At 48.1% G+C, this 20,656-nt stretch overlaps 2 protein-coding genes across 6 annotated transcripts in view; both read right to left on the reverse strand.

Annotated features, from left to right (window-relative positions):
* Positions 1–70: 70 nt before the first annotated feature.
* mcf2a (MCF.2 cell line derived transforming sequence a) lies at positions 71–15,332 on the reverse strand. Its single transcript, XM_076149044.1, has 30 exons — positions 14,873–15,332; positions 11,920–11,988; positions 11,717–11,831; positions 11,158–11,248; positions 9,617–9,736; positions 9,303–9,419; positions 8,993–9,142; positions 8,747–8,862; positions 8,452–8,566; positions 7,845–7,964; positions 7,385–7,576; positions 7,072–7,263; positions 6,720–6,891; positions 5,377–5,453; positions 5,205–5,281; positions 4,985–5,051; positions 4,768–4,883; positions 4,170–4,239; positions 3,985–4,077; positions 3,690–3,782; positions 3,452–3,577; positions 3,143–3,364; positions 2,730–2,822; positions 2,562–2,640; positions 2,417–2,480; positions 1,127–1,227; positions 885–997; positions 534–646; positions 348–451; positions 71–276 (listed from the first exon to the last, which is right to left on the reverse strand). The coding sequence occupies exons 1-30, from the start codon at positions 14,985–14,987 to the stop codon at positions 239–241; spliced, it is 3,330 nt and encodes a 1,109-aa protein (XP_076005159.1). The 5' UTR covers positions 14,988–15,332; the 3' UTR covers positions 71–238.
* An 851-nt stretch (positions 15,333–16,183) lies between these two features.
* atp11c (ATPase phospholipid transporting 11C (ATP11C blood group)) overlaps positions 16,184–20,656 on the reverse strand; it is a 37,427-nt gene continuing 32,954 nt past the window's right edge. For 2 of the 5 annotated variants that reach the window (XM_076148922.1, XM_076148920.1), the window contains exons 29-31: positions 20,196–20,304; positions 19,064–19,095; positions 16,184–18,782 (exon numbers count right to left, since the gene is read on the reverse strand). In XM_076148922.1, the coding sequence (XP_076005037.1) occupies positions 20,200–20,304 (105 nt within the window). In that variant the 3' untranslated portion in view covers positions 16,184–18,782; positions 19,064–19,095; positions 20,196–20,199. The remainder of the gene's footprint in view (positions 18,783–19,063; positions 19,096–20,195; positions 20,305–20,656) is intronic. The other 3 variants (XM_076148923.1, XM_076148921.1, XM_076148925.1) reach the window with 3 other exon arrangements.

The following is a 20,656-nucleotide window of genomic DNA, read 5'->3' on the forward strand; positions in this document are numbered from 1 at the left end:
TTTGAGCCTGGGGGGGTTGCCCGCCCCAAAATTCAACATCAGCGTCCTGCTATGGAGACAAAACCCTGGCTCAGTGAGATTGTCAGTCCATCCATCTGATCTGCAGACTCCTACGTGTATTTGTGTAGCTGATGGAGGAGCGATGAAGCAACCAAGAGAGGAGGGCGGCCCGTCATCAGTGCATCAGTCATGAGATGGAGACCGGCTCAGTCTGAGTCGTCTGTCTGTGCTTTCTTCTTTAGGAGCTGAGCTTTCTCATCTTCAGGTTCCCCGGGTCTGCAAGAAACGGAAAGCGAGGTTTAAAGAGAGACGGCGCTCGGTACTGTGATGTCATTCTTCTCTCTTACCTCCTAGCCTGGAGGCGTGTCCTCGATTGCTGTCGCCCAAAATGATCTGTAGATGAGAGGCAGGGATGAAGCCCTCCTGCCGCCGACTCAGATTCTTCACTGACCTGGAGGAGGAGGAGGAGGGAGAAGGAAGATGGAGTTGGGATTGAGGTGAGGAAGATGGAAGGCAGGAAGCTGTAAACTCACCACAGGCCTTTGCTGTCTTCATACTGCAGCTGAATGACGTCTCCACATTTGACGGTGATGCTCTCTGGACCGTTTCGAAGACATTCAGCCAAAGCCCTGTACCTGCCTGGAGACTAGAGCATAGAGTCACACACACACACACACACACACACACACACACACACACACACACACACACACACACACACACACACACACACACACACACACACACACACACACACACACACACACACACACACACACACACACACACACACACACACACACACACACACACACACACGTCACCATCCAGCTGTGACACACCAACACATGTGGAAAGACTAAATGTGAAGTTTGGAGGCTCACCAGTTGCACCAACGCCTCCTCCTCGGTGTCAGACGGGTGGAAGGCGTCCATACCTCCAGGCCACTCCCCCAGACCTTCACAGATGTCTACTGAGTGTGTTGCACCGGGCCAACCTAGACACACACAGACAGGTTGATGAAGAATAACAGAGACAATAGTATAACATTGTGCATTACCTGTAATTTAGTCCCTAAGTATGGACTCCATTTGAGTGTAAACGTGTGCGGATGTGATTCACTCACTCCTGCGATTGTGCCGGCGTTTGGGGGAGCGATGCTGGGGGTCTGGACTGCTCCTGCCCGACTCCGTGTCCTCCGAGCTCACCGACGCCCTCTGCTGCTTGCTAAGGGAACAAGACAACGCAACGACATGGATCACCAAAGGCCGTAGAAGAGCCTGCAGACACACGCGCAGGAAAGACGTTCTCCTCAGCCACACAATCTAGCTGCCACAGGCCAGATCAGTGTCAGGGAACAACTCTGTCCTGCTGCATCTCACACAGCCATGAGTGTTCAGCCAGACAGCAGAGCACAGAGCAGCCATGTTGCCAAGCTTCTCTGTGCAGGGAGGGAAGAGTCAGACCGCTGACTGACACCGTGTTCACACAGCGTACAGGCACGTGTCAGCACAGGGGAGAAGAGCTGGCCTCGATTTATCGAGATCCACATTTTGAAATTTGGTTGTTGCATTATCACATGGGAAGGAGAGAATTCTATTTTGATTAGATCTCAAAAAAAGGAGCCCCGTCTTAGAAAGCAGTTGTCATGAGGAAATCAAGAAAATTCATGGAATGAAACCATTTTCTTTTCTTTTTATGACTTTTGCATGACATGCAAAACTGCAAATCTGAGATGCAAAAATAAGCGTGTTTGTTTTGGATACCGTGTTAGATACCATGGAGGAGCTGCAGAGACACACGCCTCTCCACACGGACAGCAGGGGAGTGTGTGGAGGCTCTATTGTGAACAATGGAGGTTTGTTAAAGGGGGTGCAGGTGACGGTCAGTATGCAAACACAGCAGCCTCGGGTTTTGGTCCCCAAGCCGGGCCAGATGGGTCATGCCAGGGCGGGGCGAGGTGAGCCAGGCTGAGTTTACCACTGAGCGTAAGGGCGGGTCAGTGGCGCTGGGGGCGGTGGCGGGGGCGCGGCCGGGGCCGTTGCCGGGGGCTTCGGGGACGGGGGCTCCGGGTTCGTAGGCACAGAAACACATCAGCCGACAGCGAGACAAAGTCCAGCCCCGGCAGACAGCCCCTGGGAACCCCTCTGGACGGCCGCATGCCCCTGCAGGTAGGGGATGGGAGGAGGGGGGATGGGCAACCAGACACCAGTGGAACCTGTGTCCTCTCTCACACAGCCACACACAAAGCCTTCTACCACGGCAACATGGAATGACATCACATTTACTCAAGCTGCGAAGATTAGATGTCACTGTGCGCGTGTGTGTGTGTGTGTGTAACTGGCAACGGTCATGCCCTGAATACACTACAGCAAATACACAAGAATGCGTGTGTGTGTGTGTGTGAGGCACTGACCTCTCAGAGAGGGAGGGAGAGAGCTGCATGTGTTCCACCATCTGAGCATGTTGATATGCTTCATCTGAGAAGAAGAAGAAGAGTTTCATCCTAAAGATCCAATTGGATTCTAGACATTCAGTATAAATGTTGGTTGTTGTCAGACCTCTGAGCATCTTCTGCTGGTTGGTGAGGATTCTCCGTAACTCATTGAGCCAAGCCATCTTCACCTCCAGCGTGGGAGCCTGTGAGACGACACACACACACACGGCTTCCGTCAGCACAGGATGTGATGAACAGGTTGACACTGCAGCAGGAGCCTGACGTGACCCACCTGCACCACGTACACCTCCTCTCTGCCGCTGTACCACAGCTCAAACTTCTTCACATCTCCCTTCACGTTCTCTGTGATCCCCACAGCCGTCATCTGCCAGGAGATACATGAACATTTAACACTGAGCGCCGAGGAGCACGGCATACTTCAGACTTACATCATGTAATACATCTGTGCTGTCAAACACACACACATACATCTCTGCTGTGCGGTGTGACTGCTTCCTTTGCTCATTCTCAATAATAAATCAAGAGTAGCAGCAGCTGTTAGTCTGACTCACTTCTGTCATGCATTGGAAGTGTGTGGAGATGTGGCAAGGTGGGGAACTTGTTCATCATTTTAGGACAATATAGATAAAATCATTCATGCGCCTGCAATAGATCCCACTCTCTCTCTCACACACACACACAGACCTTGAGACAGTGTTTGAAGCTGTACGAGGGTGTCTTGTCGCCCCCGTCTCCATGCTCCTCCCTGCGCTTACAGAACAGCAGCGCTCGCTCGTACAGGAACAGATGCCGCTGCATGGGTTTGAAGCGAGCCATCTCCTTCATGCGCGTCGGCCCCCTCTTGTGGCTGATCCACACACTGAAGGAACCCTGCATCAAGACGCGGCCCAGATCGCACAGCTCCCCCTGCGCAGCACCACAGAGGCATTTAAAGACAGGATAGGAGGGTAAACGCATATTCTGATGTTCTGATGGATCTTTAGTGTGGTTCACCTGATAGCCTGTGATGGCGATCTGATGCATGGAGTCATTGACGGATTTGAGGAGATCCAGCATGGCGGTGAGAGCCTCCTGCAGCTCAGAGGTCCCCACACTGTCTGTACTATGTTTTAACAGCTCCTGAAGACACGCAGAGACACGAGTGGACATGAATACTGGTAGATCTGAGAGTGTGTCCCTCATACATAAGTGTGTGTGTGTGAGTGTGTTCCGTGTTGTTTCTCTGTCTAACCTTAAGCAGCAGCTGGTATTTGGTGAGGCGTTGGATCGGTTTCAGCAGGTACGAGTCCAACCCCAACTTGTGCTCCAGCTTCTTCTGACACTCCTGGACAATTGAGAGCCACAGTGAAGGACATGAGCAGAGGTCAGAGGTCACGGAGGGAAACTAGTGACCTTTCTTTACGAATTGCCAAAATTTGTTTAGATTTTGTGCCGTTTCTACATGAATAAATAACGTTGGCACCATAGAGTACATGTATATATCAAATATGATAAGAAGAATGATCTCATCTACGGTGTTGGCTGACCTGAAAGAAGGCACAGTCTGAGACCTGCCTCCACAGGGCCTCAGAGCGTGGCTTGTTCTGACAGTAACATTCATACATTTGAAAGTTTTCTTTCTGCAAAAGAAGGAGCACCACATAAACAATGAGTCCTGATCTATCTCTTTAAAAAATAGAAATGAGTAAAGATTAAAAATGTATGAACTCACGCGCTCCAGGAAACAGGCTCCTACACTCTCAGGCGACTCCAGGCATCCTTCCAGGTCCTGGAGGAAAACCCTGAGGTCACCAGGATGGACAAAGACCAGGAGTCAACATCGTAACAAGGCAAAAATAAGGCTCTCACACACACACACACACACACACACACACACACACACACACACACACACACACACACACACACACACACACACACACACACACACACACACACACACACACACACACACACACACACACACACACACACACACACACACACACACAGAATGAAAACAGGCCATTTCAGGCACCATCAGTTGCTGTGTTCTGATTGGCCGACTGCATCTGGCCCGGTAACACCCACAGACCGTTGGGCTCACACACTAATTGTATGTAATTGATATCAAATGAAGCTTTTTATCTAAAAAGGCTGGACTGAGGTTGTTCATTAAAATCACTCCGTAAGTCTGTTGATGCAACACCTCTTAGCCTTATCTGTGTGTGTGTGTGTGTGTGTGTGTGTGTGTGTGTGTGTTTTGCATACACGTTTGCCCCCGCGTGTTTACACATGCCCGAGTATGATGTCAGTCATTAGTTGCTCGCCTGCTGTGAAAGTCGTAGATCTCCGGCATGTTTCCAAAGAGAATGTCTCTCTTGCTGCGCAGGATGGGAGGCAGAAGCCCGGAGAGCTCTGGGTTTTCCATCTCAGCCTTGTATCCCTGACAACACAAACACAATAACACGAGGAAGATGATGCTGGATGCAGGACGTGATCACGCACTCTCTCAGGGGGGGAATGAAGAACTTTCCGTTTCCTCACCAGCATCACGGACAGCAGCTCCTCCACGTAGATCCTCTCCGTCTCGATCAGTTCCCTCATCACGTGGCTGCGACACAAACACACAAACACACACACTGAGAAGTAGACGGAGGGAGAGAGAGAGCAGAAAGAGAGAGAGAGAGAGAGCCAGAGGGCATCGTTAGCACTCGACAAAGAGGGCTCGGACAGATGGGCAGACGGAAGCCTCGTCCTCCCTCACCGCTTCAGGACGTCCGGGCTGTCGTCTCCCTCCAGGCTGTACGACACGCAGCTCTGGTAGTCGTGTATCACCTCGATCTGAAGGAAAATAGAAAATCCTCTGTAATGATTTAAAGTAAGGAAATAATGACATCATCTTTGGCATTTAAAGGCAAAACCTTCGCTCTCCTCACCTTTCTGGAGTTGGGGCTCTTGCGGGACGCCCTCTTCCCCGGCAGAGGGAGGTCAAAGGTGAACTTCAACCCCTCACCTGTAACAGGAAGAGGAAGAGAAAGTCATCATCAGCAGTTTATGAAGCGTGCCGTTGCGTCCTGCTGATGAGGAGAATCTGCGCGGCGCTCTAATGAGGACATCTTTCTTTCTACCCCGGCGCTCAGGACGCGGACCATTCTAGCGCCAACAGCGAATCAAACAGAATGATATTTATGACCAACGTGCACACTGGGAACTTGAGAGCCTCACAGGGGTTTGGTTGCTCTGCGTGTGATCGTTTTCTTATTCCATATGTTTAAAAAACAATCTGTGGTGATGGACACTCAATGTAATGGGCGATAATAGAGGGACTGTGCAGTGCAGCGGTCAGCATCCTTTTGATCCTACAAGTCCTTACATCACAGTCCAGCTCTTCTGATTCTACATGTAGGGTATTACGCTTGTGTGTGTGTGTGTGTGTGTGTGTGTGTGTGTGTGTGTGTGTGTGTACGCAGTATGCATCTTTCTCTGTATGGGACTTCCCTCCAGAGTATTCAGGGGTCGGACTCTTTCTTGTTATTACACAAATTCATACGGAGAACAAAACCTTAGAGAAGAAGGGAAATGGACAAAAGCCTTTTTTCATCCATTCATCGTAACACACACACACACACAAACAGAATGGATGGACATGCAGCAATGGTGCAATAGAAACCCTAACAGACACACACATTAATTGGGCACTACTGTATATAAGGCTGGCTTTGTGTTTTGTCCTCTGGGGGGCTACAGGGGGAGATGAAAGCCTCTTTAATGTATATGCAGCACATAAGGCTCCAGAGCAGCTCCCCTCACTAATAGAGCAGTCAGGTGTGTCCCAGTGGGCTGATTATACCAGTGAGGTTTGTTCCAGTTTGTTTGTAAAGGTGGCCCCCGCTAATCCCACAGCGCATTCAGCAGCAGCCAGCCTCACTGGGACCCTGTGATGTGTTAATTCACTGTGGCGCCCAGAGGAAGGAGACACAGAGCGCAGGGAGCCGTGCCAGGGCCAAAGGGCTGGAGAGAAGCCCCGTGTTGGGCCTGGGAAACGGGAGGAAGGTGGGAAGAAGCTGAGGAGGAGGAGAGGGAGTCGGAAAAAAACGAGGGACAAGGCCAGTTTGTTGATGTTCTCTCTGGAAGTGCGGCGCAGAACTTCAGATTAACCTCAGATTTGCTTTTGTGTGTCATATGGTGCAATGAAGGAAGGATAGTGTGTGTGTGTGTGTGTGTGTGTGTGCGTGTGCGTGTGTGTGTGTGCGTGTGTGTGCGTGTGTCTATACCGTACCATGCTTCGGGGAGAAGAGTGGGGATTTGGTCCGCGGTGGGTTCTCAGGCCGGGGGGTCACCAGTTGGATGGGCCGCACGTGTTTGTCAGCCAGCTTCCTCAGGCAGCTCTGTCGGTTCTGGATCATCTGCTGCACGGCTCCATGCTTCTCAAACGTCTTCCTGACCAGAGCCTGAAGGACCGCAAGGAACACGTGGAGAGTAAGGACAAAATGAGGTACTGCTGACAATCTTCGTGGAAGCTTTTGTTGACATTTTTCACCTTAAAATCTGACCTGACTGATTAACTGATGATGTTTTTCTTCTTCAGGTTTAATCTGAGTGTGTGGTTCCTCGCCGTGTGTGTCACTGACCTGCAGCTGAGGTGTACTAACGGCCTGGTACTCATCGGCCACAATCTCAGCTCCAGAGCTCAGGATTGACGGCGCCCCCTCCAGGATCTTCTCAATGTCTCTCAAAGCAGCCTGGGCTCCCTCTTTAGACTGGAACTTATCCACCAGCTGATTGGCCAACAAATACGCCGCTTCATCACACCAGCTCTGGGCCTGAAGGGTTAAAACGCATCTTTATCACAACACAGAACTATATGCACGTCCATCCATATGTGTGTGTGTGTGTGTGTGTGTGTGTGTGTGTGGGTGGGTGGGTGTGTGTGAGTTGGTGTACCTGTCCAAGGCAAAGCAGCAGCTGGTGGGTTTGCATGAGGTGCATGTGTTTGGTCTTGAGAGCTGCGCTGAGTGTGTCGCTGTAGTGCCTCAGCTCGTTGCAGCGCTGCATGATGAGAGCCATGGCGTAGTGGTGACTGGCTGACAGCTGGTGTCCATGAAGGTTGAGGATCTGGGCGCGACCCATCACCTCCTGACCGGCCAGAGAACAGAAAACACCAGTGACAGGTTTAATTCCACGAGACCTTCAACTCAGGGAGAGGAATATGGCAAATTTCTGAAATAGAGGTCTAGAACATATGATGTGCTGGTGTCACGTCTATGTTCTGGACTCCAACAAAGAAAGCCTGAAGGTACAATATAATGACTTGACATTATTATGATTGATTATGATATTGATTATATTATTGTTGTATCTATCTGGACTGGACCCCAGCAGGTGAGGCTGCCAACAGTCTGACCTGTGCGTTTGCCTCCAGACCGTCCAGCTTTTTGAGTGAATGCTCCGTCTGAGCCAGGGTGTCTCCAGATGTGGACACGTCTTTCTCCTGAGCCAACAGATGATCCAGACACAGCTCGATCTGAAACAGAAAACACACACACACACACACACACAAACTATCAACGTTCTTCAACAATGTTTGTTAAGATGCAAATCGAAACAAACAGCACTAGTCTCAGTCAGCACTAGTAGTAGTGGTGGTGGTTGAAGTAATGGTAGTAGTCGTAGTTATAATAGAAGCAGTAGTGGTAGTAGTAAGAGTGGTAGTAGTAATAGTAGTAGTATTCATTATCTGAATGATCTTGAAAATATACATCCAGATGTTTGAACTTAATATCCTTGGTAACACCACAGAGTGAGATGGGAGACGTCTTGAGGACAAAGATACATTACAAAGATAAAAGATCATGAAGGGCGAGAAATCCAGGCATTACAACCTTCTTAGGCCCAACTACTATCAGGACTACAGATACAGATATAAATATACACACATACACACACTGATATGCATTAATGAGAGTATATTGTTTTATCCAGTATACATGAAAGACATGTGGACTCCTTACTTCCTGGAAGCTTTGCTCATATCTGAGTAGCTGCAGGTACTGATGGAGTTTCAGATGATGCTTCTCAAAGAAGCCATCAAAGGCTGACTCCATGTCTCTGAGCTGAGAGAGAAGCCTACAGAGCAGAGGGAGGAGCTCAGTACATCAAACATATGCAAGCATGCAGGGAATACAAGATGTTCCTCCTGTATGTGGCACAGTTTGACTACAAACACAGAAATGTCATCCACACAGGGCAGTATCCTCTTTAGTGTGTTACATCTCTAATAAAGCACATTAGATGAAGAGTCTTCACCTTTGCACAGTGTCCCAGTCCAGCTTCACATCCCACTGAGAGTCTTCCTCCTTCCCAGAGGCCTCCAAGCTTGAGAGAAGGTGACGACCCTCCTTTGAGACCGACCTGATGGCGTCCTGTCCAAGAAAGGAGAATTTATATCACCTGTGAGTGACGTTCAGTAGAGGATAAATGTATTAACACAAAGCCTCAAAATACTTCAGTTACATACTCCAACACACAATAACAGCTGATTTTGTACCTCACCTTGAGTTTCCTGTACTTGTCAGTGTGACAGTCCAGCAGGTACTCGATGGTGTTTCCCTCATTGGGCAGCTCGGTCTCTGCCAGCTCGGTGCCAAAGGCCTGCAGCATCTGAGCGATGTCCTTCACTGTTACAGCAAAGCTCTCGATGGCCTGCACAGGGAAATAAAGAACATGAGAAACACCTAATTAAACGATGGATTGGCATGGTAGAATTGAGTTTTGCATTAAACTGGAACAGAAATAAAAGAAGGAAGTCCACTGTCCATGTTTCTCTGTGTGTTGTGTGTCTGTCCCCAGATCTTTATCCTACCGTGCGTAAAACAATCCAGTCGCTGTGACAATAATCCAAAGTGCCTCCAAACTCAGACGTCAGTTGGTTTTCGTCGATGTAGCGCAGCAGGTCTGTGACAGAGCTCAGCATCACCACCTAAAGATGGAGACGCACCACATTTACCAGAGAGGTGCTGACTGCTTCACACCTCCTGTTATGTTTATCATTACCTGCTGTTTATTATGTTTCTATTGAGTTTTATGGATCGGATTGATGCAGTGAGGTGCATCTTGTGGTGTGGGACATGTTTGATAACTGAGGAGGAGGAGGAGGAGCGAGAGGTGCTGCCTTACTGGCATCTTGAGCATGAAGTCTTCCTGACTGAAGCGAAAGCCGAGGTCAGTAACGGTGCGGTGGAAGAAGCTGGTGGGTCGCAGCACCAGGACCAAGTGGAGGTTCCCAGGAAACGAAGCCTTAAAAAGGGACGAAGGAGAAGAGGACAACGGTCACATGACCGCGTGAAAACGAGACCGTAAGCTTTCACTTCCTGTGATGGACACAAAACACTGAATATTGTCAGAACTGATGAGGCAAGCAGCAGTGAGCTCTCATCTCTCATATCTGACTGACATCTTTGAGGTCACCGCTGCCTCTCAGATTACTACCCTGCTGCATTCAGGGGCCAGCAGCTGTGTGGTTTATTACGCTACCTGTGCATACTATCACATGTGTGCCATATGCAGCATTAACTGTCCAGTTAATTTGGTGGAAACAGCGGGAATGAGCCGTGTAGCTGCACATGTGATGGGGCTGCAACAGTAAATTATGACAGCGCGGTGCCGCAGTGTAGCCTGGAACCACAACCATCAGATACACAATCATTACATTCATTAGATCAATTGGGTTAAGTTGTATCTAAACCATTTCACTAAATAAAGCTGCCATTACATCATGCACATATAAGTTATGCATACGCCTGCAGCTCTGCCGCATAATATAGCTTCATAATAACAACACAAACAAGTAACCCGTCCTGTGTTTGCTGTATAGTTCACATTCTGCACGTTTCCGTAGCGCCGATGCGTTTTTGCACCCGAGCCAATACTTTTGACATTGATTCGTCCGGACTCTCCCTCAGCCCATAACGCAAGAATTTGCATCCGGCATAAACATGCACGTAGAGCCGCAGATGAGTGTGATTGAGCTTCACGCTGAGCCGAGCGCATGACTAAGCACTAAGTCTCCCCGCCCCGCAGTGCCCCGCTGCCCCGTCGCCTCTGCCGCATTCAACCCCCCCAAAAAAACTTCCTCCCAAACTCTTCCGCCATGAAATAAAGCCGACTGGCGGCTCGTTACCGGGCTCCTCCGCATCTTTGACACTCCTCGCAGGTGGAAAGTATCGGTCATGATGTTAGCAGCCATGTTGCTCAGGTATATGCGATCTCTCTCCCGGCTGATCCCGGTGAAAGCGGTGCCAAGGTAACGCTGCACCTCCTCCGGCTGGCTGAGCACAGCCGCAGCACTGAAGCTGCCGCCCGCAGACAGACGGTGGCAGCGCAGACTGCAACGCTTCCTCCCTCCCGCCTCTCTCTCCCACTCTCTCTCTACCTCTCTCCCTCTTCCTCTCTCTCCCTCCCTCGTCATCAGAGCAGCAGCTTCCCCCTTTTTGCTTACTCATACATTTGCAGCACTGTGCTGGGTGCAGACAGAGGAGAGAGAGTATTTGTGTAAACTCTCTCCACTGTTTGGACTCAGGCACATTGTTACAATCTGCCCACTCCTGTTCAGCACCATGGACAGCAAACACATAATCCGAGTCACGTTACACACATAGTAGTACACATGTGTTTGCACCTGCGCAGGAAGTCATTATGAGTGTGTGAAACTTGCTCACCGCTATCCTGGCCAGTGCAGTTTTGATAGAGGCCCAAGTGTCCAGTCTCCGGTCTAAAATGATGATAAATTTGACACTAGGCTGCCTCGTCCTGGGAAAACAAATTGGGTCAAACATCAGCAGTGAAGGTCAGGATGATCTATATGAAGTGATGTCATCTCATAGAACCCGATACCTCTGATGTGCACCCCTGATTACCAAGGTGTTGTTGTTGTTGTTGTTTATATTGATGGATTTATCAATTTACTGAGACTTTTCAGACGATTAAGGATGAGGAAGTATAAGCAGATGAATAAATCAAACTGACCACATCATTTAAAGGTAATTTGCCAGTACATTAACATCAGAGTGTACAAATTACTGCAGCCCCTTAGCACAGGTAAAAAGGCCCTGGAGTTGATCCAAATGATGGCTCTTCACTGGCATAAAGGGGGCATCAGTGGGACGTCTGACATAGTGAGCTCGTGCACGCTGTGAGTTTTGGGCTCCAGTGTGCTGCATTGCAGAAAGAAGCGGGTCGAGGCAAAGAATGAGGCTGCACGGATGAAGGAGGGCGCACCTAGGAATGAGAGTGAGGTATGTAAAGACTTTGGCTAAGGCTTCCTCTGGAATGTCACTGAAAGCGGAGAATTCCGGGAGGGTGATGATGACGCTCGACTCTTCCCCACGGCCTCCTGAAAGGAAGGAGAAAGTAGGACATAGTGTGTGTGTGTGTACAGCTTTCATGGTAACATATGTGGTTGTTATAGGCAGAGAGCTCACCTGACAGGTAAGCCACCTGCTTCTCTATGTAGCCCCCAACCTCCTTCATGCTCACAGGGACGGCCACCTCTGAAAGCAGCCACAGAGATTTAAGCAGATTAGGCATGGGAAGGGGGGGGAAGAGGCGGAAGGGGGGCGAGGGGTTATATGAGTCCCCGCTGTTCTGACGTAATCAAAGTGACAATTGGATCAAAATACTTCAGATTTAATGCAGAAATCTTTGGTGACCTTCACAAACCTGTCAATTCCACTCTTGACCATCCTGTAAGTGTTCCATACTACCAGCAGATGTGCTGCTGTAACATGAATGTTACTGGCAGGAGGCCCGAGCTCTGCTGCTTGCTCTAATTAGCTTCCATGTTTAAGGAGCATATACAGTATGTAAACACACTGCTATAAAGTGGAGCCCTATAAATGCAGCTTAAATGATGCTGCTCCCCTGTGTGTGTGTGTGTGTGTGTGTGTGTGTGTGTGTGTGTGTGTGTGTGTGTGTGTGTGTGTGCGTGTGTGCGTGTGTGCGTGTCCTGATCTTTGCATTGCACCAGAAAATAATAAACTTAAGTGTGTGAAGGACACATGAATATGATGGTCTACACTCAATCAATTGTTGTTGTCCCGATTAAAACTATTAAAATTTGAACTATTAAGCAATATTTACATTAGAACAGCTCTAATATCAGCTACATAACTACTGTATGCAGACAGGATGTAAGAGAAATAAGTCTCTCACATGCGTTGACATCGCAGCATTAACTTGTTATCACCGTATTTAACTATTCATGTCCCTGCTCCTCTTCACCGTCTTATGCAACAGACAGCTAAACTGCACGCAAGCCATCGCCTCATCCATAATGGAGAGTAAACATGAAAGATAAATCAGGGCAGAGTGAGTAAAAGGCAGAGAAACAGATATAGATGAGAGGTAGTGAGGGATAGAAAGGGAGCCAGGTAATGTTTTTCAGTTTTCCATACGTCGGCTGAATGTAATAGTGTCCGTCAGGCTGTCAGGGAGGCGGTAATGAGCTTCACTGCTACCTGATGAATATTTGATGTGTGTCTGTAACAGAGAGGGGTTGGGCTGAGAGGCCACGACAGGACTGTACACACACACACACACACACACACACACACACACACACACACACACACACACACACACACACACACACACGCAAGCAGACGCAGGGTAACGTTACCGCCACACTGGAAAGATTGTATAACCGTTTATAAATTGGCCTTTAACATAAAGCAACCTTTCCCTCCACAAACACCAAACCATCATAACTCATGTCAACGTTTGATATTATGTCAAAGTAAGCGTTTTATTGTTTGTCACCATTAAATGTTTCTGTTTGCATCCTGTCGCTTGCAGGTGACACAAACCGCTCGCGTGTATAGGTGAAAGTTAAATAACCTCTGTTTGCTGTACTGCACACACACACACACACACACACACACACAAGGAAACAGAGATCAGAGATTTGCCGATAGTCAAACAGACCCAGACTCTCGAGGTAAAAGGTATAGATTCCTTATCACTGTTGACCAAACAGCGAAAGCCGTGAACCAACGAGCTTTGCAAAGCATTAAACCCGAATGCGGTGAAGTTGTTGCCATGTAACACACAGTTTCATGTGAGGCCTTTCTGTAGCGTTTCCTACACCACACAGATTCAAAACCTTCTTCGAATAACAACAAATGCTGACAATTTTCCTTTCCGTTTGTAAGCAAAAACAGGCATAAGCTGTGTAATACTGCACCCATAACCCATATTGGTATCAGCTGGGGTACGTGTAGTATTCATCACTGTGTAAGGACTTTCATCTAATAGTAAGACTGATTGTACGGCCTTCAGTTTGTCTGGTTTGTTCAACAATAGTCTCAAGGCTTCATGTCGTGAGCAGTATGTGAATAATAGGTTTAACAGGCCACATTCTTTAAAGGACTCAGGGAAAGCTCACACACACTTATTGAGTGTAAGCTTTAGAGAGGGGGTGCAACATATTGTGCAGGTGTCAAAGAGGAAATGATTATAGTTTGGCATGTATTCATCCATTATTATGTCATTTACACACACCCACACACCTATACTGTATGTGTGTGTGTGTGTGTGTGTGTGTGTGTTTGTTCTCTCTATAAGCAGGTTCCATTTCACACTGGAGTGGAAAGAATAAGTGCTTCAGGTGTATATATAGAAGCTTGGCGTGGCCTTTTACCTGCTCAGGAGCACAACAGACCCACAGGGACTTAAAGACCAGGGCCTATCAATTAAACAACGCCTGCCTGCCAGGATCCCAAAGTAATCACATTAGCCTCTGGAGGACCTCCGTCACACACACGCACACACACAACTAGACTCTGCACTGTAGTTTATGAAGAAACTGAGACTCTTTATAAGGAATGTTTACCTTCAAAAGTATAAGCTGACATAAGGATGTTAATGTTTTCTACATGGAAATATGAATTTATCAACCAACCAAACCTCCAATAAATAATAATGTAATGCTATGATGTTGACTTCTAACTGACATGATAACACATGTATGTAACCTGGGAGTTACTCTGTATGTTCTGAACACTCGTGCATATTTTTGCTGACATGATCAAGCTCTCTTTCATCACTGTCCAGTATTGATCTGAAGCAACCAAGAGCTAATTATCTGGCTAAGTCATTAACCATGGATGACATAATCTCTGCAATGGCCCACTGCTGGAAAAGCAAAGTCCCAGGAAGTAGCACATCAATAACCATGACTAAATATAGACAGAGTAAAGAGTGAAGTTCCAAAGGAAAATCAAACACTGCAACACGGGATTCCAGCTCAATGTCTCCAGAACTACACAGAGAGAATATGAGGGAGGGAAACTCCACAGTGATCCCAATAAGTTATGGGCTCATATAGGTGTGTGTGTGTGTGTGTGTGTGTGTGTGTGTGTCTGTGTGTGTACTCACGCTGCAGGGTGCTCTGGAGCTGTGAGCCAGCCTGCAGTAGGCAGTGGTAGCTCTCCATCTCCTCCTCGGGTTCTTGCTCTGGCTCTGTGTCCATCTGCAGTGAGGCCGGGCCCATTCCCCTCTCTGCTCCCCGGGGTGCTGGACGCTGACGCCGGGCTTAGTACGAAGCCTCACATCACCTTCAAGCCCATGTAGTGGTCCATGGAAGGTGTAGGGAGGGGCTGGTAAGGAGAGCCGCGGCCGCAGGGGGAGACTTACCTCTGCGGGTCCTCCTGAGGCCGGGTCGGGACAAGGACCCGGAGACTCGCACTGGAACTTGCCTGAGTCACCGTCACCTTGAGCTGCATGGAGGGAAGCAGCGGCTCGGTAGCTCCAGCTGAGGAGGCAGACCGGTGCACATCAGAACAGCTCAGCGGGTCACTGGGCTGTTTTGGCGCAGTGCACTTTTACCCCCCGAACATGTTCACACACTGACTCACACACACTCATGCTGGCGGCGGAGGGCTACTTCCAAACAAACAAGCTCCATCCGGCCACTGCTGTCTGACTCGCCCCTCCTCTCTCTCTCGCTCTCTCTCTGAGCTTCAGTGCGTCAGCTCTGCAACGTGCGCTGCCAACTTTCTCTCACTTCACACTCCCTCCCCGTTCTGCTTTTATGTGCTCCGTTACCGTAAATGCTGACTGAACTACACACTATAGGCCAGATTGTGCTGCTGTCTGGCACCCACGTTTCTGTTCACTACCTCCCGAGCTTTTCATACACACGCACACGCTGGATATGCATGCAAAGTGGAGATCACATGAAGATATGAATAGATGGATTGTAAAGGGAAAAATGAAAATGTACCGCACCCTCAGCCAACAAGTTTGGCCCATGCAAACCTCAGCCTTTAATACACAACAATCACATTGAAATAGAGAAACAAATATGAAAGGCTGTCATTGTGTCCATGCTGATGGAGGCTTTCTCAGCTCAGCTCCCCACTGTTCAGCCCACAGGCCCGTTTGAATGGATCAGTACTCATTGACACAGAGGATCCACAGTGGAGAAACAATACGCATGCATAGTATTCTGTATGTAAACCTCCTTTGGAGCCGCAGCCTCACAGAGCAGCCGGGGCTAAGATCTACATGCTGCTGCTACTCAGCTGATCCAGCTTAAGACTCTCTGCCATCTCATTACTGCACAGCATCAGCTTAGCCAAACACACTCACAAACACGCACACTCATCCGCCCAAAGATACACAAACCCCCTCACTGCAGACGCACGCCGTCAATATCATTACAGGCTGAAACAAACACACAGCGTCTCTTTATCTTAAAACATTCTGCTTTATTACAGAAGATCTTCAGGTTTTGAACATATGAGTCTCAAAGAGGTACATTCAGCTTGGAGGTTTGGAGTGTTGAGGCTGGAGTGCAGCGGTTAAGGTGCCTGAGGGCTCCTGGCACCTCAGCCCCTGACCCCTCACAAGCACAGCCTCTCGTGCTTTTTTTTGGGACATTTAGATTTTTCTTATAAAAGTGGCTGGAAAAAGGTTGCATTAAAAATACAATCCATTCATTTATACGTTTCATTTAGACAGGCAAAACATTAGATTCCACATTTTTTTTTTTTAAGCTCTGAAAATAGCATCTGACGTCAATTAAAGGTTTTTTATTTTTCAACAAAGCAGGCAACCCCTCTCTCTTTCTCTCTCTCTTAGCGTGTCTTCCTCCTCCTCCTCCTCCACGCCCAGCACGGTGCAGAGTGCAGCTCACCTAATGCCACAGTGTGAACAACAGCACAGTCTAGCTCCTATCAGCCGCTGTTAATAACCTCCAGAACAACAATAAATAAAGGATTAGGTTCAATTCAAATCTCAATTTGGCATTAGTTTAGTGATATGACAGCATGTGGCGTTAGACAGGAGCTCTAATGAAGCAGAGGAAACCCATCATGTAAGGTCACCTCTCTGACACGGTTGGTGACATGTTCAACCGTTTAAACTACCAGTCCTGGGACCTGGGACCTGGGACTCGTCTAGTAAATTGGTTGATGAGTTTGGGGGCTGCCTGTCTTTGCACGCATGACAAAGACTCATCCAAACATGATTGGCACAGGTTGACATCAGGGCCGAATAACAACAAGGCTAACTCAACTTGCACAGAGCTGATCAGTCTCCACCATAAAAAAAAAGATTTATGTAATAAAAATAGAACATTTGTGAGTAAAAGTACACTTAATAAATATGTCAAAAAGAATAGAACAGATTTGGAAGGAAAGAACAGAACAGAACAGGACAGATCTTTGACAACAGGATTCAAGAGAGAGCGTGTCTCAAATGTGTTTGGCGTGTTGATATGGAATGTAATGAAGCGAATGGACGAAATGTGACGTGGTTCCACTCTGTCCATCCCGCTCTGTCTGTCCTGCGGGAGACAGCGGAGCAGAGACAGGACGTGGTGGACAGCAGTGTCACAGTGGGATTAACTAAATGGAACTCAGCCTGTCTCGGTCCGTCTGAGAGAAATCATGAAAACAAGATGATAACAAACAAAATACCTCATTTAGGCTTTAGTGCATGTGTGTTTGTATTTGTGTGTCACGTGTGTGTGTGTGTGTGTATGCGTGCTCAGGCATACGTCCCTGCGCCTTTGCGACCTCCTTTCTAAAGAACGAGCCGCTTCTCGTCCTAGTGCAGAAAAGGTCGACCGTACATCCCCGAGGTTCAAGTAATCCTGGTTTTCATTACACACACACACAGACACACACAGACATCTCGTCTCATCTACTACTACAGGTGCACATGTCTATGTAACACACGCGCGTACAAACACAACTTTAGGTCACACTTGTTTGGACAGTGTCGGGCATTGCATGTCTGTTTCAGACTTTTTTTTTGGCTTTGAGCAAGGCTATCATCCTCATCATCATCATCATCATAGTTCTCTAAGCTATATACAGTGCAGCACATATATTAATTTTATCATTTTAATTGGACTCTTAAATTATCACTGAGGTTGGATAGATTTAGGTCATGCTTCACGCAACGTTGGCAGGTTTGGATTGCCAGAATCATCTCCAGTCATTCGCTCAGTCTCACACAGACACACATTGCACTCACACACACTTTTAGTTTTGAGTGGTCAAATCTCCTTTAAAATCCTCACATAATTCAGGCCAGAAACGAGTTCAACTAACAAGTCTGTTTGCTTCTCTCAAGCAGGACCGCGTTCATAATCAGTAACTTCATCTTAAGCTTTGGAACCGGGAACAAACACAATTTCGCCAATGTTTATAAATAACCGTTTAAAGAAGGATAACCGTTGAGGAGAGTAAGACGTGAAATAAGAGTAACCGTTCATACACCTTTGAGCGTTCTAGTGGAGGAGTGTGTCCTCTGAGCCGTCTGCCATGCAGGTGAACCGTTCCTGGAGTGGATATTGCAACTGCTTGTTAAAACACAGTAGTCCCACAGAGCTACTGAGAAGGCAGCCGTGTATGCATTCAGTCTTTAGCAAATATAGTTTAAAAAACAAACAAAAGAAAAAAAGAAGGAAAAGAAAGGAAACTGCTGAAACGCATGCCTCTAATCTGAGTAGATAGTTTAAAAAACGTAGTATAAATGTGCCCGTTCTGCAGGGGCCGCTGATGCAGGACGCTGGTCTGCAGGCATGCGTGGGGTGTGTGTGTGTGTGTGGAGCGGGGGGGAGACGCACGCCCCCCCCCCCCCCAGTCGCCATCCCTCCCTGCCCCAGTCTCTTCTTTTCCTTCTCCTTCTTCCAGATCAGGCAAGGTGGTTGGACTCCGGCCTTACCGACATGGGACCCTGAATGTGGCGAGACACCACTGTTGTTGTGACTCCTTGCGCTGCCTCTCGCTTAGTGCTCCGTCAGCGTGAAGGACAGCGGTGTGACTGCCGCGATCTGCAGGGCGGGAAACAACAAGCGGACACATTTTCAATACAAGCTTGACATTCGCCAGGTGCCGGCGAAGAGACGAGGACGACGAGAACACACGGACATCACCCCAACAATCAGCAGAATCACAGAAACAACACTGACAGGTCACTGAAGACGATGAGCTCATCTTCACCCATCACCACACAGAAACACATTTTAGTAATTGGACCCACGGCTCTATTGATCTCTTCCAGCTGAGCCTAGACGCAGACACAGTAAGTAAGATTGGTCTTGGTAAGGTTTACCTGGATGTGTGTAGGAGGCGGCCCTCTGACAGCTACAGGGAGAATAAAAACGCTGGTTAAACACTGAAAGCTGTTGCAGAAGCGCGATTGTTACGCCTTTATGTGCCCCACATTCTGATCACAGGGATCCTGGTCAAAAGGAACGGGGAGGCAGGACATTCAGACCTACAGGGGGTCGAGAAAATCTGTGACTATGAAGCAGTTAACACACAGCTGCCCACCAAAGGACTCTTATATTTCTGATTTTCATGAAATTTGGTTGAGGAAATTTACAATAAGAGAGGAATAAAGGAGGATTAATGTACAACCTTTAACCTCTCGTGTGATTTGGTGTGCAATGACCAAACAAAACGATCGTTGATGATACTCCATTATGTTAGCTGGTGTTATTTCCACTGGTTCTCTTATTGTCTGCCCCCTGTATGCAGTGCAACAGCATTGGCTTTAACATGAGGCAAAGACACATGGTGCAATGGCCACTTACACGTGCGTGAGTGGTAAGAAGCAGGCAGCGAGCAGCAACACAGGTTTAGACCAGACGAAACAACTACGACCACCACATCAAAACACCAATGTTACCCCAAAATCACAGGGAGGTTACCAGTTACCAGTACGAGAAAACATCCCCACACACACACACACATCCTCACACACACCAACATTTAGCCTGAGGTTTAAAAAAAGAAAATCCTGACACAAACACGAGGTTCACTCAGATGGTTAAAGTTGTTGGGGGTTTTTAAAGCTCATGCAGAGGGAATGTGAAGCTGTGGCTCTAGAGGGAGGCTGAGAGGTGCAGCAGGGCCGCCATGCATATATCCACACACAAATATATGCCATGGAAAATGAATGTATGCCCCAGAGATGCTTGTGTATTAAATGCACCATCTTAACTGCGACAAAACTTGAGTGCTGCAAAATAAAGCATCTCTTCAGCCAGCCAATAGCAGCTTACACAACGGAGGAGGAGAAGGCACTGGGCCCGCCTGCCACAGGGAGGAGGAGGAGGAGGGCTGGGGGCCGTTTAGTCGCTTGTTAATTTTAGAGGTAGGGGCCCAGAAATGTTTCCGAGGTTAACAAAGGGGGAGGGGAGACTTTGATTGGCTTAAATGGCCAGAGGATGGGCGGGTACCTGTTTAAATGACAGTATTGGACTCATCTGAAAAGGTTCTCATGAGCAGGGGCCGGGCCGAAGACCGGGGAGACTGGAGGCCCCCCACGCTCGACTCAACCAGCTTTTTCTAGAAAGGGGTAAGGTAAGAGACACCAATGACATCACTACGCTGACTGACACACACACACACACACACACACACACACACACACACACACACACACACACACACACACACACACACACACACACACACACACACACACACACACACACACACACACACACACACACACACACACACACACACACACACACACACACACACACACACACACACACACGTTTCCCCTCTGTCTTCAGCGCTCTCAATACACAGACACACATAAGTACACACTGAACAATATTACAACAACTGGGGACAGGTAGATGGTGACATTTAAGAAAAAAAAAATATTCAGTCCACATATACACACAAA

This window comes from Genypterus blacodes, unplaced genomic scaffold, assembly GCF_046128005.1.
Source record: "Genypterus blacodes isolate CSIRO-AG114 ecotype Tasmania unplaced genomic scaffold, CSIRO-AGI_Gbla_v1 ptg000044l_1, whole genome shotgun sequence".
NCBI classification, from domain to species: Eukaryota; Metazoa; Chordata; class Actinopteri; order Ophidiiformes; family Ophidiidae; genus Genypterus; species Genypterus blacodes.

Coding starts and splice junctions, on each gene's coding strand:
- mcf2a (XM_076149044.1), bottom strand. CDS start 14,987: ATGGGCCCGGCCTCACTGCAGATGGACACAGAGCCAGAGCAAGAACCC. Junction 3,578..3,689: donor AATACCAGCTGCTGCTTAAG/GTTAGACAGAGA, acceptor GCGTGTCTTCAG/GAGCTGTTAAAACATAGTAC. Junction 1,228..2,416: donor TCTCCCTCCCTCTCTGAGAG/GTCAGTGCCTCA, acceptor TTGTTCCCTTAG/CAAGCAGCAGAGGGCGTCGG.